The sequence below is a fragment of the Lissotriton vulgaris genome, chromosome 9, assembly GCF_964263255.1.
Source record: "Lissotriton vulgaris chromosome 9, aLisVul1.2, whole genome shotgun sequence".
In the NCBI taxonomy this organism is placed as follows: Eukaryota; Metazoa; Chordata; class Amphibia; order Caudata; family Salamandridae; genus Lissotriton; species Lissotriton vulgaris.
Window position 1 is genome coordinate 478,302,703 of NC_141697.1, and position 19,771 is coordinate 478,322,473.

General features: G+C 44.4%; 1 protein-coding gene across 1 annotated transcript in view; it reads right to left on the reverse strand.

Moving 5' to 3' along the window:
- The window catches only part of SYNE2 (spectrin repeat containing nuclear envelope protein 2), a 1,750,628-nt gene that overhangs the window by 1,160,908 nt on the left and 569,949 nt on the right, over nt 1-19,771 (reverse strand). Inside the window, exons 51-53 of the mRNA XM_086937933.1 lie at nt 16,621-16,860; nt 14,999-15,280; nt 6,499-6,765 (exon numbers count right to left, since the gene is read on the reverse strand). Coding sequence (XP_086794059.1) covers nt 6,499-6,765; nt 14,999-15,280; nt 16,621-16,860 — 789 coding nt within the window. The remainder of the gene's footprint in view (nt 1-6,498; nt 6,766-14,998; nt 15,281-16,620; nt 16,861-19,771) is intronic.

The following is a 19,771-nucleotide window of genomic DNA, read 5'->3' on the forward strand; positions in this document are numbered from 1 at the left end:
CCAACTGGTGTAACTACACCGGCATTCTTCAGGGCCATATAGATAAGCTGTTGCTACTGCATAGAAACACGCTAATGTTTTTCTATAAAGTGGAGAAGACAGGCCAAGAATCCTCAAGGACTGTCAAATTACTGGTGTGGTCACATTGACCATCCTACCGTATCCCCTTGTGCAAATATCTTGATGGAGGATACACTCCTGTAAAAGAAACAGAAAAGGACAAAAACTATTTTGTGTTCATTAAACAATGTAAGCTAAAAAATGTCATAAGGACCATAAAGAGGCTCAGCGAGGCTAGTCCCTATTAGAACAGCCAATGAATATTATTTAGGTTGCAAGAAAAGTAAACCATAGACACTGCTAAATGTAATTCATCAAAAAGTAAACACGACTTACCCAGCAGTATGTGGGAGTCAAACCTCACCTCACCCGGCAACGGCTCGGAGAATGAGGCCCCGCTCTAAGCACAAAAAACATATATAAACATGTAAGCCTAAGCGACTCAGAGGGCTAGAATAGTGTCCTGAGTCAAAACTATGTTTTAAAGAGTTTGTGCATACAGAAAACTGGTTGTTAGATTGCCCTCAATGATCCTAAGTCCCATGGAGAGTAAAGGAAGGCTGGTTGATTGGAACTAATATAAAAACTTGACTGAGTGAAAAGATCCTCTGTGAAAACATATTCTTCACTAGTGACAATTGTCACATGGAAATGTACTGTGGTGTATCTAATTCACAATACAGTTTAAGGTTTTAGGCTGTGAAAAACTAACATAGCCAATGTCTGCATCTAAGGCTTAATTGCAATATTGGGCACATTGCAAGTCCTTACTGATAAAATCAATTGTAAATTATTGTTCTTGCAGGAGCAGGTGAGACTATTCAAAGCTAAGTGATTAAACAAAGCTCCTACAACAGTTTGGGCACAGCGCGACGCTCCTACTTACCTCTCCGTCGGTACCTCTCGGCTGAATGCGAAGCCGAAGGGGAGGCGACGAAGAGAGGCGAGGCGCGTGGTTTTATACCCGCTCTGATTGGAGCAATTGTCCGTAATGTCAGACAGCTGCTATTCGATTTGCGATGACGATCTGCGAGCGTCTGATACAGCGCGCATGCGCACCACGATGCGGTCAGTACCTGGGGCATGCGCAGAAGGATAGAGGCGTGCCCTCGGTTGTGTAAATAAGCACCGCTCAGTCGCGCATGCACCGCTGTGTGTTCCATCAGTTTTTTAACAAGAGAAGTGGCTCGCAAATTGAGCGTGGTCGCTCGTCGTGCTGGAGATAATTATAAAACAACACGCAGAGCATACGATGGAGAAAAGGAAACGCTCTAGGTGTAACAGTGTCATCTCCATAGTCTGGAGACTTGATGGAGGCACTGTGTAAGTTCAAAAGGAAAGTTACATTGCCTCATGTTTCTGGCAGGTGTTAAAAAAGTCTATTGATGTTATTGAAGAGTATTTTTGACCTTGGGTGTCCATATGACCATCTTCGATTTTCCATGGAAACACAACCCTTAGGATTTGTCAATTCTATACATTCTGAATCAAAGTACAAAAATTCTTTCACCACACCCCTCCATTGATCAAAACCATATGCCACAGACGTTGGGAATTAATGACTATCATCCCATTGGCATCTATCTGGGGGGTTAGCGTATACATCGTGGGTGGCTCTATTCTTTTAGTTCCCTATGATGTGTTCGCCCTGTTTATCAAGGAGCTAAACTCATGGTCTATAGTGGTCAGATTGTATCCCTAGTGGCTTATACTTAGCCACACGACCAATATCAGTGTTAGGGTAGTTCTCAGCGTATCCCCTTACACGGTCTCTACACTCTGAAGTTAGCCCTGTGGTGTTTCCAAGCAACTTATAAAACCTTGGCGCGTCATAAACTTCATAATGCCCTCTACTATACTCTTCAATAACATCAATAGACTTTTTTAACACCTGCCAGAAACATGAGGCAATGTAACTTTCCTTTTGAACTTACACAGTGCCTCCATCAAGTCTCCAGACTATGGAGATGACACTGTTACACCTAGAGCGTTTCCTTTTCTCCAACGTATGCTCTGCGTGTTGTTTTATAATTATCTCCAGCACGACGAACGACCACGCTCAATTTGCGAGCCACTTCTCTTGTTAAAAAACTGATGGAACACACAGCGGTGCATGCGCGACTGAGCGGTGCTTATTTACACAACCGAGGGCACGCCTCTATCCTTCTGCGCATGCCCCAGGTACTGACCGCATCGTGGTGCGCATGCGCGCTGTATCAGACGCTCGCAGATCGTCATCGCAAATCGAATAGCAGCTGTCTGACATTACGGACAATTGCTCCAATCAGAGCGGGTATAAAACCACGCGCCTCGCCTCTCTTTGTCGCCTCCCCTTCGGCTTCGCATTCAGCCGAGAGGTACCGACGGAGAGGTAAGTAGGAGCGTCGCGCTGTGCCCAAACTGTTGTAGGAGCTTTGTTTAATCACTTAGCTTTGAATAGTCTCACCTGCTCCTGCAAGAACAATAATTTACAATTGATTTTATGAGTAAGGACTTGCAATGTGCCCAATATTGCAATTAAGCCTTAGATGCAGACATTGGCTATGTTAGTTTTTCACAGCCTAAAACCTTAAACTGTATTGTGAATTAGATACACCACAGTACATTACCATGTGACAATTGTCACTAGTGAAGAATATGTTTTCACAAAGGATCTTTTCAGTCAGTCAAGTTTTTATATTAGTTCCAATCAACCAGCATTCCTTTACTCTCCATGGGACTTAGGATCATTGTGGGCAATCTAACAACCAGTTTTCTGTATGCACAAACTCTTTAAAACATAGTTTTGACTCAGGACACTATTCTAGCCCTCTGAGTCGCTTAGGCTTACATGTTTATATATGTTTTTTGTGCTTAGAGCGGGGCCTCATTCTCCGAGCCGTTGCCGGGTGAGGTGAGGTTTGACTCCCACATACTGCTGGGTAAGTCGTGTTTACTTTTTGATAAATTACATTTAGCAGTGTCTATGGTTTACTTTTCTTGCAACCTAAATAATATTCATTGGCTGTTCTAATAGGGACTAGCCTCGCTGAGCCTCTTTATGGTCCTTATGACATTTTTTAGCTTACATTGTTTAATGAACACAAAATAGTTTTTGTCCTTTTCTGTTTCTTTTACAGGAGTGTATCCTCCATCAAGATATTTGCACAAGGGGATACGGTAGGATGGTCAATGTGACCACACCAGTAATTTGACAGTCCTTGAGGATTCTTGGCCTGTCTTCTCCACTTTATAGAAAAACATTAGCGTGTTTCTATGCAGTAGCAACAGCTTATCTATATGGCCCTGAAGAATGCCGGTGTAGTTACACCAGTTGGCAGAAACATGTTGGCCGCTTTCACAACATAGCTAAGCAAACAGTGATTTTTTCACACTGTTCTACGCCTGTTTTTAACCTGACGTCCTGGTGAATATCAATAAAGAATTTTTTTTGCCTGGAACGCCATTTTAAACATCACTTATTCACTTTTTCGTTTGCACTGCACATGACCAGCACCATTCAGTGGCATGGACACTTTCACCGTTTGAACCAGAACTGTGGGTTGTATGGCCAATTCATCTGGGCCTTGACGCACTACCCTGGTTCTAGTTGTCCTATATGACGAGGCTCCGCCAAGTGGGTGGTCGGATAGGATATCGACTACACAGCTAGTGTCGTGTGACCACATGGACTGGTCTTGTGCAATCCAACAGTGTGGTATCTCAATAGGGACCTTACAGGCTCAGCCTCTTGTCTCATAGACCCTCCAATTCTTCTTGTTTGTTCGCAGCCAGGACCTGAGCCAGAGTCAGCATTCTGAACTTCTCCTTCCGGAGGAAGCAATTGATGTCCCGGTGGTCCAAGATGGGGCGCAGGCCCCCCTTCTCCTTCTTGCGGACCAGAAAGTAGTGGGAATAACAACCACTCCCTACTTTCTGCCCAGGAACGCACTCGATGGCCCCCTTGGCCAAGAGGGCCATGACTTCCTGTTGGAGAAAGGACAAAATGATCCCCCGACATGCGGTGGCACTGAGGTGGCATGGCTGGAGGGGAGGACTGAAAAAGAAGGAAGTAACCCTTGCGGATTATCTGCAACACCCACCTGTTCAATGTGATATCGTGCCAGTGGGGGAGGCGGTGGCGGATCATGCCACCCACCCGTGTGTAGTGCTCCACAAAGCTCGGACTAGGTAAGTTTGGAGGTAGGAGTAGCAGGGGTGGAGGTGGACTGGCCCGCACGCTGATTCCCCGACCCGCCCTTGAGGAAGCCGCGTTCACGGCCGCACTGAGGCTGGTTCTACACAGGCTTGTTGAGGGAACGTGCCTGGGTGTCTCTGCCCTGGCCACGAAAGGAACGAAAACCAGGAGTGGCTTGATTCTTTGCAGAAAGGCCCAAGGACTTTTCCGTGCCCTGCGAGTCCTTAAAACATTCCAATGCACTGTCAGCCTTATCGCCAAACAGGCGGATGCCATCAAAGGGCATATACATGAGCGAGCTATGGACATCGGGCGAGAACCCAGTCGAACGCAACCAGGCGTGGCATCGTAACGCCACCGTTGTTGAAATTGCCCTACCCATCGAGTCTGTGGTGGCCAAACCCCACCGAATGGTGAATTAGCCGCCTCCTTGCCTTCAGCAATTGCCTGAGACAGGACAGCCTGCACCTCCTCAGGACACTGAGGCAAAACTTGAGCAACAGTATCCCATACTGCGTGGGAGTAGCGGCCCAATAGGCTGGCAGTGTTCACCGACCGCAGCCCAAAGCTGGCCGAAGAGAACAACCGCTTACCAAAATGTTCCCGTTTCTTAAAGTCCGGTGGAGCCGTGGGAAAGGCACTCTGCCACGTCGATGCCTGGATGACCAGACTCTCCGGCTTGGGATGGTTGGTCAGACAGGCCGGGTCGCCAGGTGCTGGGTGGTGGTGTCAGGCACAATTTTTATCAACAGGGGCCCCCTTGGCCGGCCGTGACCAAGTGCCCAAGAGGACTTTGGTAAGGGCGTCATTGAACGGAAGCAGCTGCTCCGACGAAGTAGATGCCGTCTGGAGCACCTTAGTGAGGAGGTTGGTTTTGAGGGCCACTGTGGGGAGGTCGAGGCTGAGGGCCTCAGCAGCCCGACGGAGCACCATTGTGTAGGAAGCACCCTACTCCATCGTAGGCGGGGGAGAGTCAGAAGAGACATCGAGGTCGCTGGCGTCCTCCAGGTCGTCTACCCAATCCTGCTCGACGTCACACTGCTGGGCAAGGGGGCCCTAGGACCCTTCCTAGTCCTCCTCCACCTCCGACGCAAGAGGGGCTGGTCGCGGCGGCAGAGCCAGAGCCGGAAAAGGGACAAACGGCATCAGAAACGACACCGAGAACGGCGCCGGCTGGGGCCGGACCGCGCCGCTTCCCAATGCGGATCCCAGGCCAAAACAAAATGGTCTTGGAACCAGGGCAAGGGTGGATTCAACGGCACCTAGTGTGGCGCCGAGGGTGGAGCCGAGGGTGGCCCTGGGGGCCGAAGCCAACGGCGTAGGATCCTGTGGCGCCGAAGCTGGAGCCCCTGGCGGAGCCGAGGGGCCCGAAGGCACGCCGGTGGGAGCCCAAAGCCTAAAAAGGCGGTCCATGGTAGCAAGAAACTCTTGCACCTGTTCGGGAGTCGCCGAAAGACCCAGGTAGAGCGGGTAGACTGTGGGACTCCCAGGCTCCAGAGGAGCTGCAGTAGTGGAGCCCCTGTCCCCTTCGGTCCGCATCTGAGGGGCGACAGGGGGACGTCAGAGAGCAAGCACGCTTCTTCGACTTCTTTTAATGACGTTGCTCAATAGAGATGGAGGGCTACGCGACTGCAACTACCCCGCTCCCACAAGGCCTTCGGGGCTATGGCCCGACAGTCCTAGCAAGCCCAGGAGTCGTGATCAGTCTCCAGGCAGTAGAGGCAACCATAGTGGGGGCCCGCCACTGGCATATTACGGCGGCAGGCCCTGCAGGACTTAAATCCAGGCATCCCTACGTGCACCAGGAGAAAGAAGGGGTGAGAAAAAACGACTAGGTCTGTGTTCTATCTCTATCTGAGCTAACTGGAGCGGAAAAAGTAAGAACTGACATCAGTGCCGCATGGGTGACACCTAAGTAGTCTCCCTGATGTCATCTCGGCTCTTACGATGCCAGTGACGGACTCGGAGCCACAGGACACCACCTACTGACACGCAGGGGTACTGCTAGGCAAAACTTTCAGGATCCAGTCTGACGCCTGGGGATATTCTAAGGTAAGGAATCTATCACTAACGTGTCTCTTTCAGATGTAAGTGTTTCGGTAAGACCTCAGTAGACATTTCAATGGCAGGAAAGGTAAAGTGCTATCATTAAACATTAAAGTATTGGCTTTTCTTGTACACACAGCATATACATTGTAGTAAGGACTACCATTCTGTCAAAACACTGGCATTTTATAGCATCAAAAGCATCCTTTACATACCTCAAAAACTGTGCCAGACACATTCTCTTCAGCGTCAATAGCTAGTGTAGAACCAGTTGGCACCACCTTACTCACTGAAGTAGATTTCTTTCCAGATTCTTTGTGAGTAAACTTGAGTGTTGTTTTGGCAGTCACTCCACGTTGAATTGTTTCTACACCTGTATTGATTATTTCCTGAACTGATGAAGAGGGAGTATATTTTTCTGACTCCTTTGTGGGTAGAATCTTCTCTGCTTCCCCTTTTTCCTCAATGACAGACACCTGAGGCTGCTTCAAAATTAGAATTATTTAAGTAGTTGTAATGTGACACTTTCATCTTTAAACTTCACAATACACTACATGACTAATAATGTTGGTAAAAACATACTCTCATTCCCTTTCTTCTGAAAATAAGGAAGTTTGATGTAGAAATAGACAACATTCAATTTGGAGTTATATATAAAGGAAAATCATGCCACCTCAAAGAGTAATAACCTACTTTAAATGTGGTGCAACCTTCTGAATCTAATATATGCAGTCTGCTTCGAAGGCATGCCTAGGCTGGCTTTGAATTGGGAAATCAAGGAGTACTATGACATGCAATAGGCTTTGAATTGTAAGGTCAAAAGAGTGTTCAGACAACAGGATCATTTTCCTTTGAAGCTAGTGGTGGGTGGGTACCAGGTACAGTAAAATTGCATTAGAGTGTCCAGGTTAGGAGCAAGCAAAGGTATGTTCTGGAGTTGAGGCTAGGGTGGCAAAAACGTCTCAATAGGAATGGGCATCCTGTCCCCAGTTCAGATTTGCACAGGTTACCTAAATTGACTGTAAAGAATCACACTATGTTCTATGACCCACAACTGACATGGGGGACCTGGCAGGGCCTATTGATGGGCAGAGTGAAATTAGAAGGAGGAAACACAGAGATTGGGGAAAGAAGAAGAGACTAAGACTGTGATGCAGATGGGATGAGAAGGTAAACAGAATCCAGGGAAAGACATGGCCCAGGGGTTCAGAGACATGGAAGGTAAGGGCACAAATGGGAGTTGGAGTAGCGGGGCAGAAGTTGTAGGAAGGGACAAGAATGGAAACCGAGTGCAACAAATGGAGACGACATGGATGAATAGAGAACAATGAGTGACAGAGAACTGGAAATTGAAGGAGAGAGATCTACAGATGTAAGTGTTGATTTAGCAAGAGCACCTTCAATCATTAGTAAACAAAATGGTTATCTACCAGTAGGAGTAGTTTTAAGCATGAAGAATTTACTGGATTCACATGCTGTGCATTATTCGGCCATCTAGTGGTTGGGTTTGGAATAGACCTTGTTTTTTTTTTCCTTGTTTTCAGCGCTGTTGACCACCATTCGGTGCCAGCTACGTCCCCTGTGTGACGTCAGATGACGCCCTGGAGGTTGTTGTGCTTGGTAGCCATGTTCAGATTCTTTTTTCTGTTTGTGTTCTAGTTAGAAGTACTGGTGATGGTTATCTAGATATTTACTATAAATCTCTTCTCCGCCTGTTGTTTTCCTCGCAGAGGAGGTCGGGTGAGTCGCAGGTGAATCCAGAAAAGTCTTCAAGCTGCAAAACTACTCCTACTGGTAAGTAACCATTTTATTTTGCAGCGTGCATCCTTTTCTGGATTCACATGCTTTGCATCAGATTACATAGCAGTTTGCCCCTCTTTTGGGAGGCCCTGGTAAGAGGAAGACCTTGCGAACAGGTGTTGAAATACTTTCTGTCCTATTTGTGCTTCCTTATTCATTTGTATGTCCACACAGTAATGTGTTGTGAATGTGTGTGGTGATGCCCATGTAGCTGCTGCACATATAGTGTCTATGGGCACATTGGCCATAAAAGCCAGAGTTGCTCCCTTCTTTCTTATGGAGAGAGCTGTTGGCTGTGTTGTTAATTGCTTGTTAGTGGTGGCAGAGCATATTTGGATAGCTTGGACTATCCATCTTGAGATTCTTGCCTTTGTGACAGACGATCCTGTGTTGGTGTCTGGTATGCCACAAAGAACTGTTTGGATTTTTGCGTTTGTTCTGTTCTTTGTAAGTAGTAAAGTAGTGCCCTCCTTACATCCAGGGTATGGAGGTTTCTTTCTCCCTTAATCTTTGGGTTTTTGAAGAAGACACAGAGGAGGATATTATGGTCTAAATGGTATTTGGATACCACCTTTGGCAGGAACTGTGGGTTTGTTTAGATTGCGGCTGACCTTTGATCGCCTTTTTACTCAGCGTCGGGGTTGCCTTTGGTTTCGCCTTTCCTTCGTGGCCCTTCGGTTCTGACGGATGTGCATGGTGTCTTAACTTATCCGTCTTCTTCCCTGTGCCGATTGCATTCTTGTAGGAATGTAGTTTCTCGGAGTCTCTTTTCACTATTTTGACTTCCGAGCCTTTGTGCGTCGACTCTGCTGGCCTGTCCTCGTCTTCACTGGACAGGCCCAGGTCCTTAAGGGAAGCCTTCTTCGATGTTTGAGACGTGGTGGCGTAGTGGGCCTCTCTCTGCTTTTGACGAGTTCTGAGTGTTTTTGGCAGGAAAGGTGTGCTAGCCTCACAGTCCTTGTCCTTATGTGGATCGCATTGTGCGGACTTGTGGGGGGCACTCAGGGCAGAACTTAAAAGTAGTAGTAGTAGTAGTAGTAAAAGCTTTTATTCGACAATTTGTCATAAAGCCAACACATATAAAATACATACATAATCAAATTTAAAAACGGAGTTACATTTAGCAAAACATTCACAGTACAAAAAATGCAATATGTGCAGGTCCCAGACCATCATCGCAGATTATTTGTAATTTTAGGATAGTGCATTACTTATTCACTATTAGTAATCATACAATCGAGCTTTCTTCCATGTAATTACAAGACCAGAATAAAAAACAGCTAATTAGAGTTATAAATAGTTAAAAAAGCCAGCAATAAAAACACACTTAAACTCTATATTTTCATTCCAAATTTCTTTCTGATCAAGCAGACACTATGGAGATACCTGCTCACTCCAAATGTTATCAACCTGGTGGTTGAAGACCTAAGTAACCGTTCTGCCTCTTTATACGAACGTGTGCCCAAATTTTTACAAAGGGGTCTGATCCATTTCGTACGTTGTAATTTGTATAACGGGCAAAAAAAAAAGGATATGGGCCTCGTCTTCTTTTTGTTTCAAATCACACAATTTACAAAAAGGATCATTTCTTTTGGAACTTCCCCACCGACAAGTGTTTACATTTATCTGTAAAACCCCATATCTGTATTGTAGACATACGGTTTTAGCCAAAGGTGGCTCAACTTCATCCATAAATTGTTCAAATATGGGGGAGTCCTTAAATTGCAAAAACGTTTGTGTTAAAGAACCAGTAGCCAGTTCATATACATTAATGTTCACATAATTCCAGTAGGCAGATTTTACTTGTTTTTTGCAGATAGTTAACGAGGTGATTGATGTTGCTGGAGTATTCCAGAAATGTGAAAGACCTAATTTTATAAACCAAATGGATATATGTCTCAGCCACTTAATTGAGTTAAAAGAGTCCAGTTCCCTAACTTCCAACAATCCTGCTCTGTAGTCAACGAGTTCCGGGGTAGACCATAATCTTACCCAATAGAGCAATGGCCTCAACCAGCACAAATGGTCTGTGCGTTTTAGACTAATATCTAAGTAAACAGGCACTAAAGGCGTTCTTACTGGTAGTCTTAATAGACGTCTAAAGAACGCATTCTCGTCGGTATCGAATGTTTTATTTGAGTAAGGCCCCCAAATCTCAGCCCCATACAGGGCGGCAGATTGCACTTTGGCTTTAAACACTTCAGTCGCGGGAGTTATAGCTTTTGAGGTACTCCCTCCGTGAATTTTGAAAATAGGGAGAGAGTTATGCTTGAGTGTTAGCCTACTTTTTTCTAATTGATTTATCCAAGACATTTTACTGTCAAGCCTGATACCCAGATAATCGAAAAAATCCACGTACTCTAATTTAATATTGTTTAGTGCCAAATTCTTCTTAAAAGTTTTGGGGGGATTAATGGCCATGTACTTAGTTTTAGATGAGTTAATTTCTAACCCCTTTAGCTCGCAGTAACTATGGAATTGATTTATTAAATTTTGCAAGCCTTTAGGTGTTTGTGATATTAAAACGGTGTCATCCGCAAGTAACAATGCTGTAATTGCCTCATTACACAGTTTGGGGGAGTCATGGTTACATTGTGCCAGATAGGGGGGGATATCATTTACGAATAAAGAGAAAAGGGTTAGGGCCAGTACGCACCCTTGTCGTACCTCCCTTTTTACTGGTATTGCTTGGGTAAGTTCACCATTTCTTCCCCACCTTACTTTAGCAAAGTTGTCAGTATGAAGCTTTATGAGGTTATCCAGCAATTCATCCGGGACACCCATCTTCCTTAACCCCTTCCCTGCTGGCCGGTTTCCGCCCCCGTGCGGTAAACAAACGAACAGGGGCGGGCCATGACGAACCCCAGCGGTCATCAGCACACGAGCACCGTAGTGCATGACGGCTGGGGTTCGTCACCAGCATGGAAGGGGTTAAAGTATCCCATAATAGGGAACGGGGAACAAGATCAAACGCTGAGCGTAAATCCACAAATGCTACATATATACTACACTTCTTTATTTGGATATATTTCCAGCAAATACACATAAACCTATACACCTGGTCCACAGTGCTTGTCTTAATTCTGAATCCTGCTTGGTATTTTGAAAGGATTTTGGATTCCTCTATCCAAATTCAAAGTCGATTTAAAATATGTCTGGCAAATTTTTTTTGTAAAATGTCAATTAAACTAATTGGTCTGTAATTACCTGGATTATAGCGGTCCCCTTTTTTATAAATAGTAACTATTTCTGCCCCCTTCCATGTTTCGGGGATCGGAGTTCCCAACAGGATGGAGTTACACAGAAAGTTTATTTAGGGACACCATACTTCGATGTTATGAGTAAATAAATCCCCTGGTAATCTGTCCGGGCCTGGTGCCGTGCCCGCCTTGATTGCCTTTATTGCACCCAAAGTCTCTTCAATGCTAAATTTAACTGGATTGGTACACTGGGGGAAAGATCCAAGATTATTGCACTCTGGGGACACCCCATCCAGATCATATAGTTTTACAAAGTGATCAAACCAAATTTTTTCATCCAGGAAAAAATCCCTATTGGAGCTACCCATTTTATTATTTTTAGCTATCAAACTCCAAAAGGTACATTGGTCGTGCTTCCTAGCAGCATTTAAAAGATCTTCCCAGATTGAATCATCCCATTCCTTTTTTGCATTACACAGGAGTCTTTTATATTCATGTCTACATTCTCTGACCCTCGTCTGATCCCTGGATTTCACGGCAATAATTAGATTGCTTTTAGCTAGACAACACTGTTTATTATACCATGGTGTCTCTAGTTCCAATTGCCGTCTTACATTATCTTTATTGTTATTACAAGTTTTACTCAGAAAGGGGGTTAATGCCTCTACTAAGTGGTAATGCATTTTAAGGACATCATGAGATCCCAACCTCAAGTTGTCATATAGGGGGATGATATCTGTGAAGGTATTGTAAATGCCCAAGAGCGTGTCTTCTTTTGCTAGGATATATGGCCATTTTATTGCTTTCCTGTTATTGGAGACGACAACCTCGGCCACCTCCCTGTTAGACTCAGTCTCACCATCCGTTGTAAAAAAGGGTTCCGGTATCATCCCCAATTGTAAGGGAAAATGGTCATTTTCTGGTCTGTTCACGACCTTAAAGGCCAACAGCAGATACCATAGGTTGGTTGATATCAACATAAAATCGATCAATGACTTGGATGACCCCTTGCTATATGTATAGTTAGCTGGCTTATCTGGGTCTAATCGCCCATTACATGCCCTTAAGTCATTAGATACAGTCAGTTCATAGATCTGCATAGCTGCCACAGTGCTTTTAACTAATTTTACACTATCTAGGGAAGGGATGTCGTGAGCCCTGTCTTCATTTTCTAACAAATTTTCAAGCCCCAGTACGGGCTCGAATTGGCAGTTAATATCCCCGCCTATGATTATTTTGGTGTCTGGCTCTAGGTTACACAAATACGCACTAAGTTGCTCTATGACCATTGATTCCTTATTCTGGGGGTGTGGTCTATTATAGATATTTATCATATAAACATCACCCAAATCTTTCGTGGTTATCTTAACCCCAAGCAAATCATTAGAAACAAGGTACAAGGGCGATTCTACAACATTCAAGGAAATTCTTATCCAAATTATTAAACCCCCTGAGGGTCTACCTCTTGCTGATGCAATCGCCCCACTGTGAAATGCTTTATAACCAAGTCTATGTACCATGTTGATTGCCCAAGTTTCCTGAAGGAGTATGATATCATGCTCCTCTAGGAAAGAACTCCAGTTCCTGTCGCAGAGGTTTCTTGACAACCCTGCGATGTTCCATGACAGGATTTTTATGTCTCGTTTTAGTTTACATTGTACTGGGTTAACTGGGTTATTATTACATGTATTTGGTATTTCCCCCTCCTTGGGGCCCTCCAAAAGCACGTTTCCGCGTGTCAAATCCCGGGACTCAATATTTAACGTTGATAACATATCTTGGTCCTGAACAATGCAGGGAACAACTGTGTCCCTCCCTTGGTAATCAACCAGGATACTGTCAAACAAAGTTCCAGCCTGTATAGTTTCGGCTGTTTCTGCTACAGAGGGCGTTACACAGATATCTGAGTTTGATGTTACACTTGATTCCCATAGGTACACACTAGACATAGGGGAAAAAGTTCCATTTGGTCCATAGTCTTTTGTTTGTCAATGACCCCACCATGACCAATTTTTGTCCATATCCATATTCAGTGGGTATGTTCTGCCAACAGGAGTCGGGGATCAAAGAATGAGAATCTATTATCCAACAAACCTGGCTGTAATGGAGCTCTACTGTCTTGTTTCCATTGCATTGGATAAAAATAACTAAGGTCACAGGTTCCGATTCCTAGGTTACCTCTTCGTGGTTGTTGGCTATACACAAGCTGTGCGACTGAGGGATCTTTAAAATTGACCAAAATGCAATCCCCTTCGATATCTTTAGGCCTGGTGCCCAGCCAGCTGACTCTTCGAACTTGGATGACCTGGCAATTGACAGTGTATGGTAGAGGTCTATTTTCTCTTAGCCAATATAAGGTCTTGTTTTTTAGTTCGTCGTAGGACTCCCTTTTGTTAGGTTTCAAAGGAGGGACACCGGTGAGCACTACCACATATGGTTGGCACCCCGGTGGGAGGTGTGCATTTGGAACCTTTTTCGGCGCTGAAATGCCTGTGTTACAGTCAAATGATTGAATATTGTTATTATTGCCACAGGTAGATGTGGAGACTGTGTTTCCTATCCCATCCATGGGCTTTGAGGGCGCCGAAGTTTGAGAAGTGGTAGTATTTAGTTCAAGAAGGGCGTCCAGAAGAACCACGGGTAAGCTCTCTGTGCTTTTGCAGTGTCCCGTTAACAAGCTGGCAGAGCGAGGCTTTTCACTGCCTGCAGAGCGTCCTGGGGGCGGGGCACCGAGTCAGCGCGGACCAGGTGTGCAGGTGTGCTGTGCAGGCAGGGACTCCTGGGAGAGCGAGTCCCTGCTACAGTAACGGTCTCTGCCGCTGACTTTAGGCTGGAAGTGCCCCCGCTGGTTTCCCTCACCGAGGCTGTGAGCTGAGACAGCTCCCAACAGCCGGTAATGCCCCAGTGGACGACGCGGCACCCGCGAAGCGGGTGCGGCTAGGAGTGGTGCTCGAAATTCAAGAAGGGCGTCCAGAAGAACCACGGGTAAGCTCTCTGTGCTTTTGCAGTGTCCCTTAAAAGAGGTATTTTCCATGCCCCCTACCTCACCATTTGTCGACCTTAGAGGTCTTCCGTATCAATCCTGGAGTCCTGTTCTTATCTACGGTTGCGTCATCGATGTTTGGTGTAGTTCACTGGAACTTTTTTCTGCTTTTTCTTCTTTTTTTCTGGGATATCCTGAAAAACGTCAAAGCTTTCCGTTCTGCTTCCAGTCCCAACGGCGATAAAATAATCTGAAGATGGCTACCATGCACAACAACCTCCAGGGTGCAGTCTGACGTCACACAGGGGACGTACCTTGCACCAAATGGTGGTAGACTGCGCCCAAAACAAGAAAAAAAACAAAAAAAACAAGGACTATTCCAGACCCAACCACTAGATGGCAAAATAATGCACAGCATGTGAATCAAGAAAAGGATTGATGCTGCAAAACAATCATATGTTTTTTGAGCAGCTGTAAGCATCAGTACACCAAGCATGTATTTGACTGGTGAGTAGATGGAGGACAGGAGACCAATTTCTTATAAAGTGGTTGGATATCATGTATGTTTACATTTTAAGCCATTTCCAGCTGCATTTTGGATGTGGCACAATGTAACATCCCCTCACTCATAACTTGCACTATGGTGATTATTTACAGGTGGTGTCATATTTCTGGCATACTATGAATGGCACTATTTTGACACATTTACATTGTATAATCTTGGAAGATTACCTCAGACTTTTCCAAGGCCATTCCCCCTTGTCTGCCGGTTACTTTTCCAGAAACAGCTGACACCAACTCGCTCTCTGAAGCACCCTTGTTTTTAGGTTCTTCATGAGAAATTGTAGATTTTGTTGTGATAGAAGGCTCAGAGCTCTGTTTGATTTCTCCAGGTACTATTTTTTCAGTTACGTATTCCACCATTTTCAGAACTGGTGAATGTATGTCTTTTTTAGACAATTCCTCTGAGGTCAGATTCTCCTCCAATGGTTCATTTTCCTTGCTATCATAGACCTGCAGAGATTCCAAAATCACAAAATTAGCTAACTATGCAAAGTGGTGCTGGAAGAATTTTCAGAGAAGGGCTGCTGCCATCAGTGTTACATCACCAAAGTCGTAGAAATTGTGAAAAATCCAAGCATCACACAAAGAGCAAGTGTAGCAAATGTGTCATACCCATTCAACAGGAAAGCAGTAAGGGTGTGGTATATAGCCAGTGGTGTATTTTGTAGTGCACTGTTTCAAATATATTAATAAAGCATGATATGATAGCGCATTTTCAGTTACAGAAAGTACATTTTTCATTAACACAGCCACTAAATTTTCACAAGCATGCAGTTTAACCAAAACAACGACATAGCAAACAAACAGCAATGTGTAGAAATTGGGTTTCAGCGACTAATATTTGAACATCACTAAGTAAAGTGTCTTTGTTTGTTTTCAATTGGGGAGATCTGCTGCCAGAATATGCCAGGGTTATTCAATAGGGCCCTTTCCCTATTCTGCACTGTTATTTGCCTCTATGGCCCAGTGCAACAATGACATTTCCAAACAACCAACAGATTTTGTGCTGTTGATTATGGTGAAGCTTGCTTTTGTACTGGTAGATTGGTGTAAACAGCCATGCAAAATAGCTCCACACCATTTTAATCAATGCATTCACACTTTCAGGTCTCTTCTGAGTTAGAGATGAGGGAGCAGAACCACAGGTACGGCTTCACAATATAGAATGGGACTTGAGGACTCCATGTACAATTTGAATGTTGGAGAGATGTCAATAGTTGTGGCATGAATAGGCAGTAGGTAAATTTCACTGCAGTTATATGATAGCACAAACATTTATAATGATGCTGAAGTTCCTAGAGAGGGTCTGCCTGCAACATGCATTAACATTTGAACATAAGTACGTATTTGCTAATATGGGTGTTCAGGGAGGACGGCGGGATAATGCATGACTACATTTTAATTTTAAGGCCTTGTGTAGCAGGAAACCTGCAAGTTTTATACTGGGAAGGTAGTTCTGGACATCAGGTCTGCTGTAAAATTAAAACAGAGAGATAGATGCTAACTTATGTTTATCTAATGTCAAGTTGTTTCCATTCACTTTGATGTATTTAATGCAACGTTACATGAAATCAGCTCTTTTTCCACAGAAAATGCCACTAAATTAACATAATTGTTTAGGAAATACCTCTTTAGGCAAATCCACAATTTATCAAGCAAGAAAGGTACATTCTTATCATTATATAAACATTAAGTACTGGCTATAATTATGTGAGTATTATATAGCTCTCTATATATGTAGTAGGTACTACCATTTTTGTGATACACAATATAGCATAATGTATGCATACCTCAAATATTGTGCCAGGCACCTTTTCCTCAGCGTAAATGAGACTGGGAGACATACTTGTCGTCACCATGCTTACTGAAGTAGGCTTCTTTCCAGATTCTTCATGAGAAAAGTAGATTTTTGTGCTGACGGAGTCATCCCTTTGAATCATTTCCTGAAATGATGATGAAGTAGTCTCTTTGGCTGATTCCTCTTTGGGGAGAACCTCCTTTAATGTTATTTCGTCTTTACTGGTAGACACCTAAGATTTTTTTCAAAGTTAGAATTAAGTAATTTGTTTTAAAGTAATGCTTTCCCTTTTAAACTTTTAAACACATTACTCAAAAAATAAAGTTTGTAATAGAAGTAGGTTCATCCCCTTTTTCTGTAAAACTATGAAGTTGAACTCCTATTAGTTTGACAGAGAAATAGACAAAATACTACTGGAGTTGCATTTAAGGAAAACATTGTAATCTTAGAAAGTATTAGCCTGGTCAGAAAACTTCCAACCGCCATGACTTTCTTTATTTCTTAGCTTTCTTACTCTTTTCAATATCATTTATATTTTAAAATGTTTTATGGAAAATGTGTTTATTGTATCCTCTTTTATTCTAATGAGTATTTATTGATAGTTTTATCTTTAATTGCAGAGCATATTTTACCTCTCCCCTCTCCTTTCCTCCCCCTTTTTCTTTTCCTTTGTAAATCCCTAAAATTGAAAACAGCTTTCTGATATGTTTTATGGCATGTTTTTTATCACACATGTTTGTTATTCTTAATATTATTACATTGTGCCCTATATTGTATGATGAATAATGCATAAATAAAGCTTCTTAAACTTAAAAAAAAAGAAATTATTAGGCTACGTTAAGCTGTACTGGAATTTTCTGCATCTTTTAGATGCGTTCTACTTCCCAAGCATGCTCAAATTCAAAACAGTCTAAATCAGTAATTTAACCCAGGACTTTTCAAAAGTCATTGATATCACAATAAAAGAAAGACATGCCTCACTTGCCTCGTTTCCTTCATGATGTATGTGTGGAGGTGGGAGCTCGGATGTTGATTCTCTTGATACAATCTGTACTTTTAATTAAAGCAGTGAGAAGCTATCAGGACACTTTTTAGGTCGAGCCTAGACGCAAGCAATGAAAGCATTGCTTAGTCTGCTCGACAACTATTGTCACCCGTTTCTGGGAATGTGGACACGAGATGGGCACGAGCGCAGATTTTACCTCGTGGGCGCGCGCGGCTCCTTGCCCATCTCCTGCCTCAGATTCCCGTGCGCAAACACACATACAGCCACACTCACGCATGCGCACATACACAGCCACACGCATACACAGGCACACACACACTGCATACACACACGCACCCCCCCTTAAACAGACACACGCTCACACAGACAGACACACGCACAGACACACTCGAACACACACAGGTACACGCGCGTACACCCCCCCCCCCCATCCCCCTCCACTCACCGGGCTCTTTCCGCGTGTCCCTCGGCAGCCAGCATTCAGCGTGCAGGGTTCCAGGACATTCTCCCGGCAGTTCCTTCCTGTTTCTTTGCAGACCCCGCCCACGTCCCAACGAAGGCTGCCTGACTTCCGCTAGCACTCTGTGGCTTCATTGAAACTTTTCAGATAAGGAGCGGGGCTTCTAGGGCACAGCTGCTTACCTTTTACAAAGTGCTCGGCCTCCCTGCTCCTCCTCGGACAGCGTCACCGGATCGTTTCTTTACTTAGAAAGAATGGATAAACACGGCATGCGTCCTCCAACTTAAATAGGAGCTCCCTATTGATTGGCTGGGACTGTCCTTGGTCACTATTGGTTATTAAACAGCCAATCGCTTAAGCGTTTCCATAGTAACGAAAACGCAAAACTCTCGTTCTGTCTTGCGTTTAAGAGTATGTCCGTGTCGAGAAACTTTATTGATATGCAAACATGCTAATTAGAATTATATAGCCATGTTTTGAGGACTGACTCATTCTCCACCATAGTTACTTTGGGTCTAGTGTTCACCACTGCATCTCTGATGCTCCTAGCCCTTCTGTATGAAAAAAGGGGCTTTTCCCATCGCAGATTGCCGGTATTGAGGATGCTCCAGTGTTTTCCTATGATTTTAGTTACATCATTGGAAATCGTGTTGTACGTTGTGACACATGTTATTTGTTCAATTTACTAGACCCAAAGTAACTATGGTGGAGAATGAGTCAGTCCTCAACACATGGGGGCTACCAAAAGTGATAGGACACTACAAATGCGGCAACTGTAGCGTATGCCCTTTCACCCACAACACTAAAACCTTACAACTAGAGCCAAACAAAATCTGGACGATTAGGGGGCATACGAACTGCAATAGTGAGAACGTTGTGTACTTGCTAACATGCCCCTGTAACCTACGATACGTGGGCATGACTAGCAGAAAAATTAAAACACGCATTGGTGAACACAGAAGCACCATTAGGTGCAAAAAGGCCAATACTAAACTTACCGAACACTTTCTGTCGGTAGGGCATAACCCTGATGACATTCACTGGACAATAATTGAACAAATAAGTCCAGGAATAAATGTGAACCAACGCCTTTTTGAAAAGGAACAAAGGTGGGTTTACAGACTTGCCACCCATAAAACTGGCCTTAACGATAACATCCCATGGAATACAGTAATGGGTTAACCGACCCCCGCTATATAATGAGTGCGTAACTTCATGTACCCCACACTGAAACTTCCAACTGAATATGAGTCATAATATTCTGAATTGAAGCCCGTCCTTTATATTGTTCTGCCCAATGTTCACATCCATGTAGCTCTAAATAATTGTTTTCCCAGTTATCTATCATCCAGATCAGGCCAACACCCTGAATTCCGGTTTGTCTCCCAGGGGGCGCGGCTCCTCCGAGAGCTCCGTTCGCCCAGCAGTTGCCTAGACAACCGCAAACACTGAAACCCACGTGACCGCTTCGTCAGACGCAGCGTCAGTGGGTGCTGCCCCTGAGCTGCGCTCCGAATGGTCCGCCGGGAGCCTCTGATTAGCCACGCCTAACCAGGAAGTAGCAAACAGTCTACTTCCCGGCGTCGCTACCACATCGGATCACTCCACGGGGCAGCTACGAGTAAGAACCAAGTAGGTTTGTACGCCAGACGAGCAGAAGCCGCAAGAAAGTGCCCT